General features: G+C 53.7%; 1 protein-coding gene across 2 annotated transcripts in view; it reads left to right on the top strand.

The window, feature by feature from the left end:
* Window positions 1-22,866, top strand: part of THSD4 (thrombospondin type 1 domain containing 4) — a 484,948-nt gene that overhangs the window by 202,831 nt on the left and 259,251 nt on the right. For both annotated transcript variants that reach the window (XM_064480753.1, XM_031440907.2), the window contains one exon: window positions 11,284-11,420. In XM_064480753.1, the coding sequence (XP_064336823.1) occupies window positions 11,284-11,420 (137 nt within the window). The remainder of the gene's footprint in view (window positions 1-11,283; window positions 11,421-22,866) is intronic.

Genomic DNA, 22,866 nt, shown 5'->3' with positions numbered 1-22,866 from the left:
GGCGTGTCCTCTCCCCGGGCGCCCGGTCTGCCGCGTGGGCTGTTTTCACCGAGGCAGAGTGGGCTTGTCGCTTCGGTGGGAACTTCTGCTGGAGGAAGAGAATAGCGAGTCCCTCGGTGAGACCCGTGTCTGTCGCGGGTGGTGGCTGAACGGCAGGAGATCCTGGCCCTTTGGACAGATCAGACTCTCAGAGGAAGGAGGGTTCAAACCATTCCTCTGTACAGAGCCAACAGAAATGACACTTGCAGGTGGCTGTCTGCAAGAACCACTGAGAGAAGGAAGACGGAATGAGACCTCACACGGCGTTTCCAGGCGTGGCTGCTGAGCAGCTGGGGCCTGCAGCGCCGCCAGCCCCGCGGGACTCTCCGCGCCCCTCGTCCAGGCGCGCTCAAGCGGGCTGCGCCGCCCGGCAGGTGTCGAAGACCAGGAGAGACAGGCAGCTCTGCAGGGGCTGGGGGACAGCCTCGCAGCAGTCAGCTGCCTGCTGGGAAGGGAGTCCTTTCATGAAGCCTTGAACCGGGCTGCCACCGAGCCCGGCTTTTACCTGCCAGGGGCTGCCGCATTCCGATGAAGGTAGATATTTCCCTGCCTGCAGTTTTTAATGAAGCTTCCAAAGGCCAGCTTCTGGGCACCTGGTTTCGGGGGAGAAGGAAGGAAGTGAACGTGCGCTGCGCACCCGTGCTTGTGCAAGCCTTCTGTCACTTGGCTCTCAGGCCTGACTGTGAGATGAGCACCGGCCTGCCCGTTTTCACAGATAAGGAGAGCAAGGCTCGGGGACATAATTATTGCAGTGACACAAGAGCTTAGTACGTGGCGGAACTCGGATTCAAACCCCGGTGAGGACACACAGAAACCACCCAGGGGAGGACACGCAGAAACCCGGCTCTCTCTCTTTGGCTTCAATGCCTTCCAGTGGATTCGTGGATGCCAGGTGGTGGGTCTGAAGGTCTCACCAGCATCCTTCCTGCTGCATTTCTTTACCTACACTTGCGGGTCGAGGGTCCTAAGGGCCCCCGAAGGCCTTCGCTCTGGAGCCACAATGCTGGCAGCAGCTGGTCCTGCAAGACGGCTTTGGGTCTCTGAGACTGAAAGGCAGGCCGCACCTCATTTAACTCCATGGCCACCATCCAGATGGCCCCGCAGTCAAGAAGTGGGCTGCTTTCCACGCCTTTTCTGTACACATGCTTTGTTCTCCCTTTTTGTCTTTGCCCATCCTCTTCCTCCAAATATCACAAAACACTGTTTCAGCCTGAGGTTTCAATTAGGTTCTGGCGCGATGAGCTCCCGCCGCCGTTTGTGGGGCCGCGGCAAGAGCACGGCTCCCGTGCTTCCTGTGGGGGGAGCCCGGCAGCTGAGTTCCCTTTTCATGCCTCCACAAGGGAGCCTCCGCTTCTCATGTGTCCAAATCCTTATTTGTCTTCGGGAAGTGAAAGGCTTGCGTTTGATTGTGACTGGGATGGACCGATGTCTTTTCAAGTCCATGGAGGAATGAAAGCCAAGCCTACGCCGAGGGATTAAGCCCCGGCATTCAGCAGGCTTGAATGTGAGGGCTGCGTTCGTTTGGTAAATAGTGGTGGAGGGTCCCACCCTGCCTTTTTCTCCTGGTGGTTGTGCATATTTGGACGGGGCGTGTTCTGCCTGCAGAGAGGGCAAGAAAAAAGTCTGTCAGCAAATAACTAGGACCTGAACGGGACAAACGAGGCTGGTGGGTGAGCCCCTTCAGGGTCACAGTGTCCATCTCAAGGTAGAAACGATCCCTTCCCACACTTGCCGGGTCAGTTCCATGGGCCACCATTCAGGAATAAAGTCACCAAGCCAGCCGTGGGGAGAGCCTTCTTGGTCCCCGGCTCTCATGCAGTCTCCCAGAGAAGGCAGGCGTCTAGCTGGTGGGAGCAGCCGCTGGCTGGGGTCCTTTGTGTCTGTCCCTCTGCTTGTGCAAGTGGCCCCTTGGCTGTCTGGCTGGCTGTTTATTTTGTTTGGAAAGCTCCTGGCTGTCTGGGTTTGTGTCTATTCATCCCCCTCCCTCCGCACAGAGACATGCAAATGAGTTTGTTAATTCAATCACGGGATCGATGCAGCTGTTTTTCAGTGTGCCCAGCGCTGTCCTAGGCGCAGCAGGAGGGCGTGCAAGGAGCCGTGTGGGGTCTTTATCTGTGACCTTGAGGGCCTCTGGTGCCTGTCTCGGCCTCCTGTTCGTTCTTGTCTGTGGCGCTAGGAGGGCAGACTAGCTGCTTCCTAGCAGGGCTCCTCCTGCTCCGAGGTTCTCTGATTGAGGTCATGGGAGGCGGAAAGCTAAAAATAAGACCCGCTGTGATTAAGAATACAAGTGAGTTATGTAGAAAAATGTGTCCTTTGCTTGTATGCAGAGTAAAGTCGCTAGCAAATAAAGATAAAGGATGTCCAGTCAAATTTGAATTTCAGATAAACAAATAATTTTTTTTCATGTAAGTATTTAGCGTACGTCCCATATGACACATTGGAAAAATTTAACTGGGCATCCTGCACTTTATCTGGCAGCCCTGATTCAGAAAGATCACGAGCACGGTGGCCTTAAAGAAGGGCCCGCTCTCTAGGCTGTCTCTCCAGCCACACTGGCCTTCTTTCCACTCCTCCTGCCGCAGGGCCTTTGCACAGCCTGGTACCACTACTTGGGATGGCCTCCTCTCCATCCCCTCTCTCATAAAACTGGTTCATCCTTCAGATTTCAGTCCCAAAGTTCCTTCCTCACTGAAGCCTCTCCTGACGCCTTGGACAGAGTCGGTTTCTCTGTCCCACATTCCCTGGCAGTGCTTGTCACAACCTGTGACAAGCACTGCCTTCATAGTGCTTGTCACAGCTCATGCACTCATGTATTTCACAGCCATGTGCCGACGGCAGGGCCTGTGTAGGTAGATTGGAAGGTCAAGGACACTCTGGATAGGTGAACAAAAGAAATAGCGCTGCGGAGGTGAGGACAGCCACGGGGCGCTTCCGGACAGGCCGGCCAGCAGCTGAGCAGGTGGTCAGCAAAAGACCTGCCTGGAGAGGACGGCTGTCTTGAAGCCCGTCTTCGGGGCTGGACAGAGACGTTCTGAGGAGACCGAGGAGCTCGGGGTGGCTGTGAGGAGAGTGGTGCTGCAGTGGAAGTCATCCTTGGTGGGGTGGGGAGGCTATTAAGCCCCAGAACGGGGAGCTGAGTCCAAGGCTGGCTGGACTTGTTTGAAGTTTGAAGTTCAACTCTGTAAAGTTTTCCCCTGAATTCTGAGAATCTGTCATACTAAAAAATTCTCCTGAAGCCGTCAAAACTTTCTTCCTGCCGAAACCTTCTTTTTCTAGCGTCTCACCACGTCGGCTCTCAAATGTTTAGAAGAAGGAGAGCGCCTCTCCTGGACCCACTGCTGGGTTTTAGGCACGTGGGTTTGCTGGGTCCGCCCACACACCCGTGCCGTGAGTTTTGCCACCTCCTGGGCCAGCTCATGTTGTGTCCCTGTCTCTGCTGACTGCTTTGACCCGGTGCCAACAGACTCTGGAAGATACACGTGTGCATACACAGATGGACACGAACACACACACACACACACACACGTGTAAATCAGTACCGCTCTATCGTGCATACGTGCACACATGCAGCATACATAGTGCACACATGTAAACACGCCCACATGTGCACACGTGCTCACACACATTTACACGCATTGCTTACTGTGATAATAGCAGGAGATGAGAGGTCAAGCCGCCGTCCTCCGGGTCTCACCTGCAAAGGGGGCACCGTTTCCTCGGCCTCTGAGTTTCTCTGGCCTCAGAGACCTTCACTTTACACGGCAGTTTCTACCAGCCTCCCCTTCCACAGCTTCCTTCTCAGCCTCAGTCCTTAAGAAGAAAAACCCCAGCCACATCGTCTTTCTGGAGGATGTGTAAATGTTCCGTATTTTAACATGTCCGTATCCGCTCAGATGGACATATATTTTCCCATCAGAGACTGGTTATGACCTCCCGCTTCCCTTGAAGCTGTCAAGCTGCTTTCCTGACAGTTGGCCAAGCTGGCTTGCTCCTGGCAGGACCCCTTTCAAACTTTTTTTTTTTATTAAATGTAACATTTTAGATGCAGCACCACATGTCACATAGCTTGAAGAGTTTTGAACAGCATGGCGGGGTTTTTTTTATTTCCATCACGGTATTTGTTTTCAGTCACTTTTTCCAGCTTTGGATTTACTATGACATGAGAGAAAAAGAACACATTGCAGAAAAATTGGTTGGGTAACTTGGATGAAGTTGGCTTAGCCAATTCCCATGGAACTCGGCGTCTAGGAACATTCTCCAAACAGGAAGCTACTGCCATTGCATGTTCTGGAAAAGTACAAAGAAGGCAAGCCGTGGTGCTTCACAGAGCTCCAGACAAACACGTGTTCATCCTTTCTACCAGAACGATGGCTGTGCATGCCCCGCGCTGCTGACCTCCGTCTGCAGCCTTGTCTCACATCTCCTCCCCGCCATGCCCATCCCGGGGGACGCCCTGCACCCCTCCAAGGCGCCGTGTGTGGTGGTGAGCAGGTCACTCAGCTGGCCCGAGCCCCAGTGCCCTCGTCCTCCACAGGGGAGGGCGAGATGAGTTCATGTGTATAGAGTCTGGCACACAGTAGGTGCTCAGTCAACAGGAGACATAAAACTTGTAAGAGGCAGGAAGATGCACATGCAGATGCTCAAGAAAGAGAAGTTCCTTCTCTCTCTCTGTTGCCCGCACAGCCTGGGCCGTGCCCACCTGCTCGGAAGGGGCTTCCTCCCCGCATGGCGCCTTGCTGCCTGCAGTCTCAGCTGGCTGGCTTGCACGTCTGAAGCTCAGATCTTTTCATCAGTTAGCTGGACGCCATTCTGTGTGTCCGCTTTGGCAGTGCCTTCCCTGGGTGTCAGCTAGCGGTCTGGCTGCTGGGGCGGTCTCCTCTCCCCACCCTGGTCAGGAGCACCAGTCAGAGCAGGGGTTCTCAGAGGGTGGTTCCTGGGCCGGCAGCGTTGGCGTCACCTGGGAGCCCGTTAGCAATGGAGATTCTGGGGCTCCACCCCAGATCTAACGAGTCAGAACGTCTAGGGGCCGAGTCCATCAGTCTGTGTTTTAAGGAGACCTCGGGGTGATTGTGAGGGCACCACGGTTTGCGGGCCACCACGGGGAAGTGTTACCCATTAGAAACGTGTGTGTGTGTGAGCAGCACTAAGAGGAATTTAACATCTATGGAACATTGAGTCGATGATTTTTTAGGATTTGAAAAAGACATTTTGGGTACTGTTTCCAATCCAGATCTCCAAGCCTGATAAAGACTGTCAGCTAAGTGAGATTCGGTAGGGCACCCTGCATGTGGGCTTCTGAAGTCTGAGTCAGTCGCGGTGAGGGGTGGGTGGAAGGTGAGGACAGTGCGTGATTGCTAAGCTGACACATTTGCACTGAAGTTTCGATCACGGAACGCACCCCTAGACAATCTCCTTCTCAGGACAAGAATGCCAAGGACCACATAGCCTCGCCCTCTTCTCCTCTGACTTTTTCAGAGCAGCTCTCTGATTCCAGAGACGATCTGGGCTCTTAGCAGCATTCTCCTCATCTTATTTCCCATAACTTTGTCCTGGAAAATGCAGTCTGGGGAAGGCAGTTTCGGTGGTAATCATCTGTGTCTCGTGCGGAGCCTTGAGTCCAGCGCAGGCGGCTCAGCCCTCGGTCACAGACAGGAGGGCCCGCCTCCGCCTGGCTCTGGCCGCCCGGACCGCTCACCCCGCACAGCGCTGCAGACTCCGTGCCCGTCGCTGGGGTGGTGAGCAGACCCCTTTTCATTGAACTGAAACCCTGTCTGCGCAGCTAAGGCATCGCGTCCACGTCGCCCAGCAGCACGTGCCGGGTGAGCGCCCTGCCCCGGCCGAGCTCTGTAAGCTGCGTTTACCAGGCGCTTTCCTTGAGCAGGGACGTGCTCTCCCACCCCCAGCGCGGAGCCTGAGCCTGGGAAACAGGGCTTCGTGTGAACCTTGGAGTGAACTTGGGACGTGCGTGTGGATCCGAGACTGAGCGCAGGTGTCCTCCGTTCTCCGGGAACTGCCTCACGTGTTCACTCCCAGCATCGCTCTCCTCTCTTCTCACCTGGGACCTTCCCCGACTTACATGCGGCGGGAGGAAGTGTCTCTTGAACCGCATCTCCTGCCACGCTGGGGAGCCCCTTCCTCTCGCCTCCTAAGAGCTCACGCACACCCAGGTAGTGGCAGAGCTGGCTGCAGTCTAGAAGCTTCGGCGGCACGTTGCTTTCTTGGAAAACAACAGTTTGCTCTCCCACGTATGCCGAGTTCCTGAAAGACAGCGAGGAGTTCTGTGTCCACTTTGAACGGAGGTGGCAGGGGCCCGCCGTCGAGTCGGGCATCGTCCTGGCTTAGGGCAGCCTCCAAGTTGCTGCTTCTGAGGCAGAGATTTGTGCCCGGTGTTTCTCGGGGAGCGAATCTGGAATAGCACCTGAGGGGGTGGGAGGTGCCGGACCGAGATGCTCTGTGCTGGGGTCGCCCTGCAGAGGTGCCCCAAACTGAGACGGGATGGGGCTCTGTACAACCACAGGGACCGGGCATCGGACAGGGGCCAGCCCCGGGAAGGAGGCCGGGGAGGCGGCTCCCTGAGGCTGGGGCAAGTCCCAGAAGGACACGGCTGTGAGCTGCCAGCTGCTGGGAGAATCCGGGCTGGGGCTGGGATGGTGACGGTTGATCTGAGCGCCACCCTGTAGCCCCCGGCACCTGCACTGGCGTTGCTTTTCTTTTCCTGAAATCCTTTTCTTTCTGTGTTGTTGATAAACGCCTTTTTGTTTTCCGCTTGTCTGCCCTTCCAGGTACTTCACACTAGTCCAGCCCAAGCCCCTCCAACTGGTGATGCTCTTCTTTGAGTAACGTCGCATCTCAGTATCTTGAAATCTCAATATCCTAACGTTTGTTGGGTGTTCTTCCATTTCATTTTCTTGGAGCAATCTCTCCTGGGACCTCTGACCTGCTCCGGTCTTTCCCTGCTGCGCGTCTGTCCTGGGCATTCTCTTTGCTTCTCTTTGGGGTTAGAGCTTCTGTTTCCTGGGTCCCACACCTCCTACTCCCTTGGTTTATCCCCTCACTGAGGTAGAACGTGCTCCAGTAAGGGCACGTGAGAGGTAAACTGTGTGAGAACTGAATTTCTGAAGACGCCTTTACCGCTTCCCGGGGACTGATAGTTTGACCAGATGCAGAATTCTAGTCACGGATGCAGAATTCCAGAAATTCCTTCCCCTCGAAAATCATGAGGCTTTGCGTAGTTACCCCCTAGCTTTCGAAGTTGTCGCTGGGAAATCCAGCACCGGCTTATGTCCTGGTTTGCTTCCTCTCTGGTGGCCTGTTGTCTTTTCTTTGTGTCCTCATTTCACAGTCCTGTTCCTTGGCGTGGTTCACTGCTGTCCGTTCGCTGGCGGGCGCTGCTCCTACAGGTCTGGCCTGTAGGCCAAGGGTACAGGGCCTTGACCAGCGTACAGCCAGGTCACTTCTCAAGGCTGTGTTTGCAGTGAGCAACCTTGAAGGACGGGATGCATCTCCAACCAGGACGAAGAACAAGGTTTCTTACCACTCCCCTTGCGAGCAGGGGTTCCGCGTGCTCAGGCGTGCGTGCGTGCCGTCCAGGCTTCCATGGCTTGTCCCCACGGGACCCGGGGCAGGCGAGCCGGCGCACACATGCTGACTCTTCCGTGAGTGGGAGGGTCCTTTCTCGCTGACTCGGGAGTCTGGTATCCGCCGTCTGTGTCCGTGAGACAGTAGCAGGCTAACTTACTGATTGTAAGTGGGGCGAACCCCACCCTGACAGCCTGGTCTGGGTGCTTGGTGGGCTCGTGCAATCTGGAGACAGAAGTTTTCTTGAGTTTATTTGATGATTTCCTGGGGCTCTGGGAAGCTAACTTCTGCTACTTCTTTTTTCTTTTTAAACAACAGCTTTATTGAGATAAAGCTCACATACCATAAAAGCCACCAATTTAAAGAGTACAATTCAGTGGGTTTTAGGTTATTTAGAGAGTCGTGCAGCCACCACCACCATTTAACTTTGGAGCATTTTCATCACCCCGAGAAGGAAGTCCACGCCCATCAGCAGTCGCTCCTCGTTCTCTCCTCGCTCCAGCCCTGGCCACGCTGATCTGTCTTCTCCCTCTGTGCCTAGGCAGATTGCCTGTCCTGGGTATTTCCTACGGATGTCACTGTACAGCATGTGACCTTCTGTGGCTGGCTTCTTTCACTGGGCGTAGTGTTTTCAGGGTCCACCCATGCTGTACGTAGCTTGTATCAGTGTTTCATTCCCTCCTATTGTCAAATAATATTTCATGTATGGAGAGACCACATTCATTTCTCCCTCCATCAGCTGAAGGACATCTGGATTATTTCCACTTTTTAGAAATTATGAAGAACGCTGCTATGAATTTTCGTGTACAAGTTCCCGTGAAGACGCACGTCTTCATTTCTCACGGGCATAAACCTGGAGGTGGGGCTGTTGTGGCGCACGATGCTGACGTTTGTGGCCCTGGGACCACGTGGAGCAGAGCGGGGTGGCTGTGGGGGTGGGGCGGGCATCAGGGAGCAGCAGAGCTCGGAGGAAGGTGCGTGGAGAAGGAGTGCCCGTGCAACCTCATCCCGCTCCTCCAGCCTGCCCTCTTCCCCTGCAAAGAGAAAGCCATGACAAACTCTGCTCAGAGAAGAGGCTCCTGGCGTCAGAATTGTAATTCTATTCAAGGAAAAAGGAAAGGAATGAGGTGACTATCCATGAAAACCTTAACCTGAAGCCCTGAAAGTGGACTTAGGCTGAGTTCCTCAGTGCCGGAGGGGTGTCGCCGGGGCCTAGAGAAGCCAGGCTGCAGGTAATGCTGTGAGAAGCTCCAGGCTGAGCGTTGCTCAGGCAGTTCTGTGAGGTGGCCACTTGTCCCCAGGTGCCGGTTTCTCCTAAGGTCCCCGTCTTCCCTGCTGCAGGTCTGAGAAGGCAGGGACGCTGTCTCAGCCGCGCGGACAGAGGGTCAGGCGAGCGGCCGGTCTGGCCCACCGGGAGGAGAAGCCCAGACGCCAGGCCGCTCCTCTGGGTCCTCCGTGCAGCCGGCGGAAGGTCCTGCCGCGGTTGTCGCACGCTCACCCTGAGTTTCTGTTGTCGCTGTTGTTCTCAGGATGTCTGGTGGCAGATACTGAGAGCTAAGCTCGTGGCCGCCAGTGAGGGCACCCCAAAGGATAGAGGTCGTTGGGGAGAAGCCCACAGAAGTGAGAACTCAGAGCCCTGGCCCCCGCGAGGCTGCCTTCCAGACACTTTTATTACATAAAATGCGACACACCTGCACCTGGATAGCTTGTTGTCACTTCAGAAAGCAAGGAGGTGGGAGGCAGGAAGTGGGGTCCGGATAGACGGATGACATGAGAAAGCAAGTTGTCGCGGACTAGCTTTACCCCCAACCTGTCCTTACTGCCTTGGGCCTGCTGTGTGTGTGTGTGTGTGTGTGTGTGTGTGTGTTTAATCTATAAATTGCCGGTTAGGTTTTAGGATCCCCAAAGGTGCTTATGTCTTTGATTTTTCCAACATCACCTCTTATGTCTTTTGGGCAGCGAGGGTAGAAAACCAAATCTCTCGACTTCCCCAACAGAGCTCGGAGGACAGAGAAGATTCAATCTTCCCCAAACCGTGTGGGCCCAGAGGTTGCCCGTGAGTTCCTGTTAGCGGTTTGCAAGCTTTGGAGCAGAAGGAAGTTCATTGCTATGACAGTCAGGCAGCCACGCTGGGGAAAATATGATGTATTGTGTTGTGTAGGAAAAAGCCAGTATCATCCAATGCAGTAATCAGATTTTCAGACAAAGGCCTGACCCTGGAACATGCTGTCTGTGGCTGAGCAGAGCGTCAGTCTCGTCTCCAAAAACAGTTAAAACCAATGTGTGCTTGGCTTGTCTTTCTCCCTTGGATGTGGAAATCTATCTTGTCTGAAAATTTTTCTCATTCTTACTTTGGAGGCAGCTAGATTGCTCTGAAGATACTAGTTGTAGCGGTAGTTAACTTAGCATTTACTGAGCGCTGACTGTGTGCCAGGCTCTGTGTGAAATAACAGAAATGTAAAGAAAGACTCTGAGGTGGGAGGATCTGTCTAGTGGGGGGAAAGGAGAGAAAGGCAAAAACGAAAACCAAAGCAGACAACCCCAAAGGCCAGTTTTCGTTCACTGACCCCTCGGGGGTTTCCTGAGCATTTGCTCTGTGCCCTGCTCTCTACCGAGTGCTGGAGACACAGAAGTGAATGAGCCAGATGCAGCCCTGTGGTCCCTCAAAGCCATGCTTCAGAGTGAGTTTGGTTAACCTTATGGTAGAGGAGGTGGAATCAGCCTGTGATGGGTGGACATATGGGGGAGATCAGGATCCACGGAGGGCTTCCTGGAGGGGGTGACCCGGGGACAACAGCAAAGCAGACACAGGTGCTCGCCAAGCGAGGCAAAGCCAGAGGAACAGCCAAGCAACGGCTGGGCAAAGGAAGTGCGGGGCCGGGGACAGAACACGGATTTAAGGAGGGACAGCAGGAAATGAGACCATAAAGGCAGGTGAGGTTCAGCTCTTGAAAGATGTTTTCTCCCTTGCTGAGGACTTTGGACTTCAACCCAAGGGGACAGGGAAACCACTTAAATATCTAATAAGGAAGGAATTATTACAGGAAACTCCATCCGTGTGCAAGGGCATAAAATGACATAACCGCATAGGTTTTAAGCAATAAAAAAGTGGAGCATAAGACTGTGAGCTCACTGTGATTGCTGACTTACACGATGTAGTTGTGACTGCGCTGAAGTGTGGGGGGAGGTCCAGGAGCAGAGTCTATTATTTGCATTGTGAGAGTCTTTAAGATTTCCTGCACCATATTCTCTCAGCATCGAGTCTCTGCCACGTGCCAGTAAGTCAGGATACAATCCCGTCTCTCTACCATCAAATACAGAAAGAGCCAATAATTCTCATGCAAATTTAAAAGGTGTATGATGACGAAATGTCCGGAGTCGGCAAGCCCATAAAGCCAGAAAATGGGTTGGTGGCTGCCAGAGTCTGGCGGGAGAGGAAGGGAAGTGGCAGCTAATGGGCCCAGCAGTTCCTCTACGGGGTGGATGGAAATGTTCTGGAGTTAGTTCGTGAGGAGGGCTGCACAGCACTGTGAGCGTACCAGAAGCCGCTGACCTGCACACTCCGGTTGCAGTGGTCAGCTCCGTGTTGCAGGGATGCCGTCTCCGTGGAGGCTGCAGGGGAACAAGGGAGAGGAGGGGCGCCGCTGACCGCTGTGTTCTGCTTAGTCAAGGGCAGCCGGAAGTGCGAGCTGAACTGCCAGGCGACGGGCTACCGCTTCTACGTGCGCCAAGCGGAGAAGGTCATCGACGGGACCCCGTGTGACCAGAACGGCACGGCCATCTGCGTGTCCGGCCAGTGCAAGGTGAGTGCCCCCGCACGGGGGCTGTCCGGAGCGGGTCCCGGGGCGTCTGACCCGTGACTGCCGACCGCACCGTTCGCCGGGCTGCGGTCCGCCACCTGCCCCAGCCCGCGGTCCCCTGGCCACTGGCCACCTGGAACCGTGAGCGCTGGGGGATGTGGGTAAGACGGGGAGATGGGGTGGCCTGGTCTGCTCCATGGTTTTGATCTTTGGGAGTTGCCCCATCTCACCCTGGCATTTCAGTTATTAAGTGACTTATGTTTACATCACATGCGTCGTAAGAAACTCAGCCATGTTTCCCTGTTGGATCTGGGGCTCCTTCCTTACCTCTGAAGTGGAGGTTATGGAAAGGGCACTGCTGGGCCCGTCAAGAAGTGTTGGCGTCGTCAGGGTGGCGTGTTAAGTGCGTAGCGAATTTTGTTGTCCCTCCCACCAGCCGGGGCGGACTTCCAAATGAGAGTCGCCCAGCACCTGGGTAGCGAAGCCGTACTTTCAAGAGGGAGGCTGCAGCCTCCCCTGCACGTGTGAAGTCTGTCCTAGGACCTCCCCGCCCTGCATTCTGCAAACGTGCTGGGCTTCAGAGAGCCCTCGTGGGTGCTAGCCGTTGACAGAAAGCACCATTTGGTTAAAAGCAGGCGCGTCCGAGGAGGTGGCACCAGCTCCGCAGCCACGTTAACTGGGGTCTGGAAGTCCACCCCGCTCTCCTCTATAAATGCAAGAGTGGAGCTGTGACGCCAGCAGGTGAGTAACTCTTGGGAGCCCAGATGAAGATTCTATCTTGACAGTCAGTCGCTGGCAGGACTGACTTTCTTCGAAGGAAGAGCTCTTTGGCCACCACGCCTGGAATCCCTGTCACACTCTGGATGTGAAGGGCCACAGTGTTCAGTGTTGGGGATTTTCAAGTGTGACTGACGAGCTCCACCTCCCCTCTCCCAGCCTTTCTCTTAATGAGGTTTTAAACCAGATACAAAATTGTGTATCAAAGCAGCATGGTTTTTCGCGGATTGTGCATAAAATTAAGGAAGGAAAACACTGTCATTTGATATCTGACGCATGTGAGGTGTCTCTGGACGGGCAGGAAACCCTTGAAGCATTGGGATGCGGGTCAGAAGAGGCAGGGAGCGTGCGGGGAAGCAGGCTGGAGCTGACCTGTCTGGCCTTCGATTTCCGCTCCTCTGGAAGAAACCGCTGGGTTCCACACATGCCCTCTGTGCCTCGCCGTCCTCAGATGATGCCCGAGGGCGTTCTGTCGGAGTGTTTTTTGGTGTCCAGTCCCTGCTTCTAAACGTCACTGCGCCTGAAATGATGGCGCTTACAGCAGCCTAGCTGCTTCTTTCAGGTCCTGGATCAACTGTTTTGTTTCCTGGATTCAGGTGCACACTGCTGGGAGGTGGTACAGTGCGGTGGTTAAACACTCGTCCTCCTAAGTCACGCTGCTCGGGTTCAGATCCTGCCTCTTCCACGATTTACTGTGTGACCGTGTACAAGGTGCATAACTCTCTGTGCCTCTGTATCACCCACACCACGAGGAGGCTCGTCCCCACCTCCTGCGCTGCAGTGAAGAATCATGAGCTAATATACGTGGGGGCCTTACGATTCACTATGGCCTGGCCCTTAGTGAAGCACACTGGCTTTTCTCAGGGTTATGATGTGTATGTCCACACATGTCCTGTTGCATTTGAATTTTCTATGCAAAAGCATTTGCTTTCCTTTTTTTTCTGCTTTGCTTTTTTTTGCGGCAGATTGTAGATTTGTGGGATTCACATTCTCTTTGGAGACAGTGTTCCCCCACGGGGCGTGGCAGATTCCACGTAGGCAGGTCTGGGGAAACGCCTGAGTCGTCGGCTGCTCTAACCGGCTCCCATGTGATGCTGGTGTTGCTGGTCCATGGATCAGACCTTGAGTCGCAAAGTTTTAAAGGACGCTTTGGTTAAAATGCAGTTCCCAAAGAGCCAGAAACGTAAATACGAATCGGTGAGGTGGCCGGGAAGGAAGGTGGAGTGTGGGCTCTCTCCACTGGGGGCCCTTGTCTTCTCAGTGTTGCATGAAGCGGCTCTAAGCTGATGCTATGAAAGAAAAACAAACACTCTTAAGGACACGGGTATGGATTCTCACTAGCTGATGGAAACCAGTGGTGGAGGACAGCGCAGGTGGAGGATGAGGCCTGCGGAAGGGCTGAGGCGGATGCTCCCCAGGCCGTGGGCGGAGGAACGGGGGTGTGACGTCCCAGGCACGGCTGTGGTGTTGCTTCGTATTTGCTTCTGTGCATTTGCCTGAAACCCACTCGCTGGAGTTGTTGGCGCCTCTGACTCTCCCGTCCTCTTTAGAGCTTCAGTTTAAATAATCAGAAGTACATTTGCTTCCCAGGGTGAAGTTCTGTTTACTTTGCAGCTTTCAAAGTGCCCTTTTCTGAATATTTGATTGGAAGCCCAGAATTCAAATCGCTACCTCTGCATCTCGGGCCTGTGGCTGAGAGAGCTGTCACTCTCGGACAGGAGCGTCTACATCTGAAATAGCTCCAGAAAGCCTCTGCTGGCCAGAGAGCTGAATGCAAACCCCGGCCCACCACACGCATTAATGAAAAGTGACAAGGGCTAAATAAGAATATGAGCTAAACCCACGGAAGAGTAGCTGAGGGAGGAGGGCGTCCTGCCCACACCACGCCGCAGAAAGGCCCCGGCCCACCCAGGGCAGCTGGATGCCCTGTCCCAGCGCCCCGCGGAGCGCTCCCTGGCCCTCCTGCGTTCACCCTGCAGTGTTTTAGATCCAAGAGTTGGAAGAGGTGCGGGAAGAATGCGCAAGTCCTCAGGCGGGGGGTTGGAGAACGTGGGGTTTCCTCTCCAGCCCCCCAAGTCTTGCGTGGCTCTTCCTTTCTTGACAGGGAGTGAAGGATCCCAAAAGGTGGCTTCAGGCTATCTAGGTATCTGGGCTCTGCAGGGAAAGAGCTCCAGCTCTGACTTGTCCTAAAGCAAGAGAGTGCGCCTGGGGCCCGCAGCGACTCCGCCCCCTCATCTCCACCCCCACCCCCACATCACGCAGGGGCATCTGGCCAGCCTTCAGAGGAGCCTCTGACGCACTCGCAGCCCTGCCCAGGCACTGCCTTACTGGTGGGAACGGAACGGCATTTGTGTCTCATTAGCAGAGAGCACAGCAATCATTTCCGTCATTAAAGCATCGTGTTCACAGTGCTGTGGTTTGTCTTACCCGCTCTCAGTCTTCAGCTGTCTAAAAACCTCGGAAGTTCCTTAGTTTGATAATGTGCACGTTATTTTTGCTCACAACTTAATGAAAATAGATGAAGCGCTGCCTTGAGCGCAGTAGGCACTGGAAAGAACAGAGTCCCCGGGCCAAGACCCATTAACAAACAGAACACAAAGTCCACCCTAGCTCCCCGGAGACCGGCCCTTCAGAGCCTCAGGCTTCCAGGCTTGAATCATCCTGGAAGAGTCAGAATCACCCCAGCACCTACCCTCCTCCCACCCAGGAGTCTCTGGTGGGGAAGAAACGGTCCTTGAGTGAGTGCCCTGCAGCACGAGGCTGATGCAAAGCCCCAGGGAGGAAGGCGCGGGAGCTGACGCGGGTGGCGCGGGGCCGCTCCCGAGGGCTGTGTACCACGGGCCAGGCGCTGCGCCGCACGCGGTCCCCACAGGACGCTGTCCGTAAGTCATTCGTCTTCACGGTAACTCAGTCAGGAGGAACTGCTGGTCCGCTCTGTACAGAGGGCTGTTGAGAGGATGAGATGAGCAAGTGCTCGCGGGCAGCTGGCTGTTAGCGCTGAGCGGGCAGGGCGAGCTGTTAACCAGAGCCGACCGCGCAGTTCACACGTGCTGGGCTGAGACTCCCACGCCTTAGCTGTCTCCCCTCTTCTGAGTCTGTTTTCCTCACTGCCTTTTTCCAGAACAGACTGTTGTTCTAAAACACACATCGAGCCATGCCTTTCTTCTGCTTAAATTCCATCGGTGGCTCCCCATTGCCTGCAGAGTAAAGTTAAGGCCTTTCACCATCTGTCTCCCACCCGGCCTGCCGGGGCCCCAGTGCCGGCTGGGCTGGGACATGTTGCTCCCTGACCCAGCAGGCCTGCAGGGCTGTGTCTTTGCAAGCATGTACACGCCGTCTGTCAGCCCCGGGAGCCGTCCCGTGTCACTCTTGGCCACCCAGTGGACTCTGCTCAAAAGCCACTGGCTGACCCCCCACTGGAGCACTGTGTCTGTTCTTCTGTTCCCGCTTCTTGGAACTGTTTGTTCCCATCACCCTGCTGACCACCCACCCAGGCCGGGAGCAATTCCAGGCACTTTGCTTTTGAATAGGTGCTTAAAATAAACGGGCAAAGGAACTGAGGTGCTTGGTGACTCAGTCTGTTGGATTTCAGCAAATGAAATTAGCCTTGAATCCAGCACAGAGCTTTCTCACGTGGGGCTGGCTGGGCAGCTGAGAGCTGATAATACAGGGACATGAGCCCTCTTGGCCACATCCCCAGAACCCGAGGCTTTGACGGTCAGGGAGAATTCCTGGCACCCCCAGGCTCCTGTCTCCCTCTTCGCGTGGTTCATGCTGCTCGCGCTGAATTTGCTGAGCCTGTGCGGGGCCAGGACAGGGAGAAGCTATCAGGTGTGAGAGCAGAGTGTCCCGCGGTGCCTTCCCCCCCGCCACCCCCCTCCCTCCTCGTCCCTGGTCTCCGTCGCCTGCCACGCGGACCCCACCGCCCGCCCCGGCCCCGCGGGGGCTGCCACACCTCCTCTCCCCACTGGGGCAGCGCTGGCCTCCATGGAACACAGCGGCAGACAGGTTCGTGTTTACTCCACAAGCTAAAGCAGGGTGGCTCTCTCCACACGCTGGGAGGTAAGCTCTGGACCAGCGCGTTGCCCGTCCGGGCAGGATGACTTCACGGGTGTGTCCATCTGTGGGCGCCTGCACGTCCCGGGCCGGAGCCCCGCCGTCCTCCTTCGTCAGCCGCCGCTGTGCTCCCCGAACCGATCAGCCCCGCTCGGGTCTCTGCCTGTTCACCCCAAGCTCCCCTCTCGGGTCCCTGCCCGTTCACCCCAAGCTGCCTTTTCCCCCTTCGGGCACCGGCTCTATGTCGTGGGCTTTGCCTCCAGTGCTCTTGTGACTCGAATGAAACCGAGAGAATCGTCGCGTTGGTGCCGGACGTGTGCTCGGCCCGGGCCGTGGAGTCGGGTGGAGAGCCTTCCCTTTGCCTGGATCCTGAGCTCGTGCGACGCTTGGTGGACTCCCTCCTGCATCCCCACCCCGAGAAACTGTGTTCTAAAGTGCTTTCTGCGTGTGCCCACTGAGGTGCGGGTCCCACTGGGTTGCAGTTACTTCACTGTGCGCCTCAGCTCCCAAAGCAGAGAGAGTGTTATACAGGTTTGCATCCTCAGTGCTTGAGTTATTAAAATTATTCGACAAACATTTTAAAAATGTGTACGTGAATGAACCGGAAAACGAGTTAGAAATGGGCTCTCCTAACCTCCCTTTCCTAAAAATGATCAAGACTCGGGCTCACTGAGCCCACGACGTGAGAGCGCAGGCCTCGCCTGGCTGTCCTCGGGCTCGAAATCTGAACCAGAAACCGCAGGTGAACTTGATGACATTTGCCTGACTCTGTGCACTTCTTTTCCATTCTCTGTGATTTTTCTCATTTTCAAACATTGGGACGGGTCCCTAACATAAACTGTTTGGATTTCTTAATGAATACATACTTAATAATTATGAACTAATTATTAATTAACAACCCAAGCAATACATATAAATAACTGTTAATTAACTCAAATAATCTTTACCACTCACAGCCCTACACTGGGCCAGGCATTGGAGATAAAACACAGGAAAGACTGACGTGTCTTCTACCCACACTGAGCTTAAAACCTCACGGAGGAAGCAATGAGACAAAAAGTCGGTTAGGAAATGAAAGACTGACAAACCCTGATGAGCCCTGTGACATTAACAGGGAACTGAAGCAGCAAACAGCGAGGAGCACAGATTCGATGGAGTGTCGGGGAAGGTCTCCGAGGGCGCAGGGTCGGGCTAACCGGTGGAGGCAGGACCACGGCCATGCAGGGCTGGGAGCTGGAGAATGTGTGTGTCGGGTCTGCAGCCAGGACCCGGCGCACACGCGGTGCCCAGGAGCCGGGAGGTATTGAGGTGATGGTTTTGCGTTTTCTCCCACTCTCCACCCCTGGGTGGGTCTGGTCTCCTCCCAATGGTGCCCCCTCCTTCCCCCCAAGATGCCCACACAGCTGCCGGGGTGCATGCAGCCTTCAGCAATAGCAGGCCCTCCACTGAGCCATTCTCTTGGCTGGAAAGATTGCCCTGGAAGCCGGGGTGGAGGATGGGTTTGGGGGTCAGCCAGAGTCTCCAGTATTAAAACAGATGAAAGAGGGCTGCTCAGAAAGATTGGGGTGGGATGTCTGGAGCCTCCAACCCGCCCTTGTGTGGCCCCTCTTGCCACAGAAGAGAGAGGATCTATTAGGTCCCTTTCCCCTGGCCGTCGGAAGGGATGGGCAGCCTTCCCCCAGCGCGAACTTAAAGAACCATTCTGTCTAAATTGGCGGGGGTGCTGACTGGCGCCTGTGACCGAGACGTGAGAGGAAGCTTCAGCCCCTTTGCCCCCGTGCACCCGCATTCCTGCCCCTGAGCCAAACACAGGCTGGAAGCTCTGCCCGAGTCCGACTTGTTAGGATGCAGACGCTGCAGGGATGCGATGCTCTTCACATGTAAGCTGGTCTGCAGACACTGGTCCACAAGGCATGGGATAAAAGTGTTAGGGGTGCAGGTTACGCTGCCACGTACAGAGCCCAGGTGGTCTCTGTTTCGACTGACGCGGCCCAGGGGGGAGCCCCCTTCCCTGTGGTCCTTGTATGTGTTCTTGCTGAGTCAGCTTCTGTTTCTAAGGGATGATGCTGACGTGTGATCAGACTGTTTTTCTTTTTTAAGTAGGCTGCCTAGCCAGATGGTGTCTCCTGACACCAAGTTTGGGCATTTGGCTTAAGTTTCTGCCAAGTCAGGTCAAACCGAGCCGTGAGTATAGTGCTGCTGGCGTGAGAGAAGAGCTTCTGACAGACATCCTGGGGGGGGGGGTGCATCTGGGCAGAAATGGGTGTCTGAGGACCGAAGTGCCAAATGAAAAGCACTTAACATTTTTGTTTCATATTTTAATAGAGAATATATTTATTTGACTCAGGCATCAAAAAGTGTGGTCCCCTGTGTCCTCTCCACCTGGTTTCCCATTCCCCGACAGGCAATAACCTCTCCCTGATCGTTCCTTTTTAAGGTGCTTTTATGTGCCTACAAGCCCATTCATAGTGTATTATTTCCCCTTCTTTTTGACACAGATGGTGGCATCTCACACACACAGCTCTGGACCTTGCTTTTCTTACTCACCGTACCTTAGAGAACTTTCCGTTTCAGTATCTAAAGCGTGTCCCCCATCATTTTACCGTGGCTCAGTACTGCCCTGTGTGAACGAACCGTAATTGATTTAACCATGATGCACCTTGAGGTTGCATCCAATCTTTAACTGCTACCAGCAGCACTGCTGTAAATACGCCTGTGCGTGAGTCGCTTCATCCATAGGATAAATTCCTAGAAGTGAGTCAAGAGTCCACATGTATTTGCGATTTTAATGCCCAGGGGGTGGCAAATTGCTCTCCAGAGAGTTTGGAACAACTCACCCTTGGACCAGCAATGTCCGAGGGTGGTGTGTTTCCAACATTTGGATTGTTGCCAGTCTGCTAAGTGAAAAATGGTGTCTTCATTTGCATTTATTTTGAGTAGGGCTGTGTATCTTTTCATATGTTTAAGATGCACTGGGGACTTGGAGGAGGAGGAATGAATGCCTCGGATGCAGAATTTAAGGAGGCACTGAATAAAATAAAATTCTCAGGGTCTCCTTAAATGTTGTGCCTGGAGCACCTCACTGCCCCACCCCACCCTGTCCCGCCCTGCACTGCACTGTGATCTCCTGACCCCAGAACCATTCCTTTTGTGTGATCTGTTTTTCTCCTGGGTTGTTGATCTTTCTCTTAATTTGTAGAAGCCTTTCATACATGAAAGAATCTTTTGTGATATAAATTGCAAATTTTTTTTCAAGTAGCCTTTTGACTTAGGCCTTTGCTCAGGGTTTTTTTTTGTTTTGTTTTGTTTTTGTTTTGGCTAGGCAGAAGTTTTAAATTTTTTAAATGATGAATTTAGTAATTTTCTCTTCTCTGATTTTCAATTTTGTCATAGAAAGACTTCCTACTTTGAAGTTAAAAGGAGATTCTCCTGTTTCTTCCTTCAGTGATTCATAGCTGTATGCTTTCACATGTTTACATGTTACGTTACTCCATTTGGAATTTGTTCTAGTGCATCGTGTGAGGTGTGGACTCAGTTTTACTCTGTTTCAGATGGCTACCCAGGTATGCCTTTCTCATAATTGAATGAGTCTTTCCTCACTATTTTGGGGCTTTTGGGCTACTGGATTCCGTTTATCTGTTTGTCTATTCATAAATGAATCCCAGAACATACATTTATAAAAGTTAAGTTTGTTCTTTGCTTGGAGCTAATGCACTCATGACTTTCAAATGGAAACCTTTCTTTGTTTCTTGCTTGGAAAAGCCATCAGCGTTTAGGGGCCTTAGCAAGACTTCACATTTACAATACATTTTACCTTGATTGAAAAACGAACGTTCCATGACTTTTAGGACTAGAATAGCAGAAGTTACAATCATGAGACGTACTCCAGATGGCAAAACCCATGGTCGGCCAGAATGAGATCTCATGGACAGGGACAGCTGGGAGAACAAAAAAAAAAAAAAAAAAAAAAAGGAATTAGAAGATTTATTAAGATTGAGAAGCACAGAATAGAAGGTTCTAGCAGCTCTTTGCTTTTAGAACAAACTGGATTTGACAGGGAGAAAAGTGCCTTCCCGAAGAACAGCTCAGCGCTCCAGGTCCCCGCTCTCTGCCGTGCAGTTAACAGCAGGATCGTCTACAAGTTTTGTTTAATACAGACCTGGATCCTATCAGTTTCTTAAAGTTTATCGGCTCATCGCCTGAGGGGCTGACGTTTACTGTTCTTCCCACTTCCTGTCCTTGTGTTTTCTCTTCAGCGTAATCCTGGTAACTGTAGCAACTGAGGACAGTCTAGACCTGGTCCCGTAACCCCATCCGGAGGGGGTGCCAGGCGAATAGACTCCTTTTTGCCCCACCTCCAAACTCACCCCGGTGGGCTGAGGAAGGGGGACCAGGAATGGCCGTGATTGTCGGGGACTGAATAGAATCCTGGGAGTTACGAGACCTTAGATTCGCGTTTTGGCTTCCAAGCACCAGCCTTGTTTTCTCAAAACTGTACGTGACCGAGCCTTGAAGTCTGGCTCCCTCGTGAGAGCCCTGACGAGCTGGCGCAAGGTCTCCGTATCCTTTGGGTTTCAAGTCAGCCTCTACAAGCCTGATCTAAAGGCCTCACACATGCAGCGGTCACTTCAAACATACGATGTAAATAAATTCGGTGCCTGGTTCTCCTGGTGCCTGACGGGTTCTTGCCATTATTTCCCACTTGGAGAGAAAATAGGCTTTTTTTGGAACCCCTCAAAGTGAGGCTAGAGAACACGCAGTGTTTGCAAGGGAAGTCTGTCTTATTTCTGTCCCAGGTTTTGCCGGTTAAGTAGCACAGTGTCACTGAAGTGCGACTTTAACACTTGTGCTCACGGTTCCCTCAGACACGGTGTGAAGGGAGGTTTAAGAGCGACCCCTAGTGTTCGGTAGTGAAATGACACCTCCTTTTTGGAAGCGGCTCCTAAGGGAACGAGTATGCATTAACCCTTTAATTCAGGGCCTGCGATGGATTAAATGGGCCGAAATCAAAATAAGTGGAAGTGGAGTAGTGGGGGCAATAACTGGGGCAAGTCTGAGTCAGAGGGGTGATTTCTTCTTGATGACGACACCGAGAACTGTGAGTAACGCTTGGGGGCAGTTGGCATGGACCTGCACAGCACGCTGCTGTTCACTTTCAGAGGAAGTCCTGCGCCAGTTGTTTCAGCTCGGCCGTCTTTGGCCCTTCCCTAACCAGGCCTGGGTGTGAATTCGCTAACGAAATTACTTTACCAAGTCGTGCCATTTCTCTGAGAGTCAGTCCCTTTAAATTTAATAAATTACAGCCGCCGAGATTCTGGGAGCATTCAGTGAGGTGTCGTTTTGTGTGTTAAGATCTGCGCTCAGCGTGGGGTGCACCGTGAAGGGCGCGTGGCGGGCGGTGCTGGCGGTGCAGGTGGTAGTGATGGTGCGCTCAGGTGCCAGGGCTCATTTGCTGGATCCCGATGTCTCGAGGTAGCAAAGGCAGACAGAAGACGGGGACCGGGTGCAGAAGTTGTCCAGGAGATTGTAACTGGATTCAGGGCACAGCGAGCAACAGGAGCCAGGTCCTGACAGGAACAGAAAATGTGGATTGTATGAGGCCCAGGTGAAGGGGCCCAGGGGGCTGAGAAGCTGCTACCCTCCTGACTTGGGACACAGGTGCGGGAGGGAGGCCGGGAAGGAAGTGTCTGGCATCCTTGGGGGCAGTGTTCTGCCTGTCGAGCTTTGAGAAGATATAACCACGTGCAGAAGCAATTGCTTATCTGCCACTTGTGAGCTGAGTCTCCTTTGTTAAATTGCTTGACTTTACGGAGCCCCATTTTCCACTCTGTAAAGCGGGGATGATAACCGTGCCAACCTGGCAAGGATGAGAGGTTAAAGGAGAAGATGTACAGAAAGTCCTCAGCACAAAGCCTGGCACGCTTAGGAGGCAGGTTGCGACTGTTACCTCGTGTTCCCATCTAAGGAGACGAGACGGAAGCAGAAGGCTAGAAACACGACACACAAAACCATTCAGCCCCTGGACGCATGGCTGATTCCTCCTTGCCTTTCTGCCCTGTTCCCTCTCCCTCGAAGTCCTTTTCTTCCTCTGTCTCCTGCATAAGTCATTTCTGGGGGGCATCCCCTGACTCGGGGCCAGGGGACGGCCCTCCTTGGACTGTATCCCCTGGTCCCCAAAGTGTCTCGTCTTGACGTCCTCTCTCTTCTCATCAGTCTGTAGTGTGGTTGTTCACACATCCTACCTCCTTGATGTGAGCGCCTGCGAACAGACTGACGGACTTTAGGTGCTTAAAAAATGTTGCTGGAATTGATGGAGAGGGAGACGGAGGGGGAGAGAGGAGGAGCAGGGAGAGAATGCAGCCTGTGTGGCAGGTTGGTCACTGGATCTGTGGGTGGGGTGTGTGGATGTCAATGGAACTATTCTTGCAACTTTTTCTTTCCTTAAAAATGCAAATTGGAGGGAGAGGGGATGAAAGATTGGCCCTGTTTTCATTCCTGCATTCAGAGCATTTCTTTTGGGGAGATCAGACCCGCCTGCTGTGCGGTCCCCCGTTCCTCGTTCCTCGAGGCCTCCCTCGGCTGCCCTGGCTGCCCGTGAATGTTGTTTGTGTCCAAA

This window comes from Camelus dromedarius, chromosome 29, assembly GCF_036321535.1.
Source record: "Camelus dromedarius isolate mCamDro1 chromosome 29, mCamDro1.pat, whole genome shotgun sequence".
NCBI classification, from domain to species: domain Eukaryota; kingdom Metazoa; phylum Chordata; class Mammalia; order Artiodactyla; family Camelidae; genus Camelus; species Camelus dromedarius.
The sequence above is the reverse complement of the archived record's forward strand: the minus strand, read 5'-3'. Positions and strand labels throughout refer to the sequence as shown.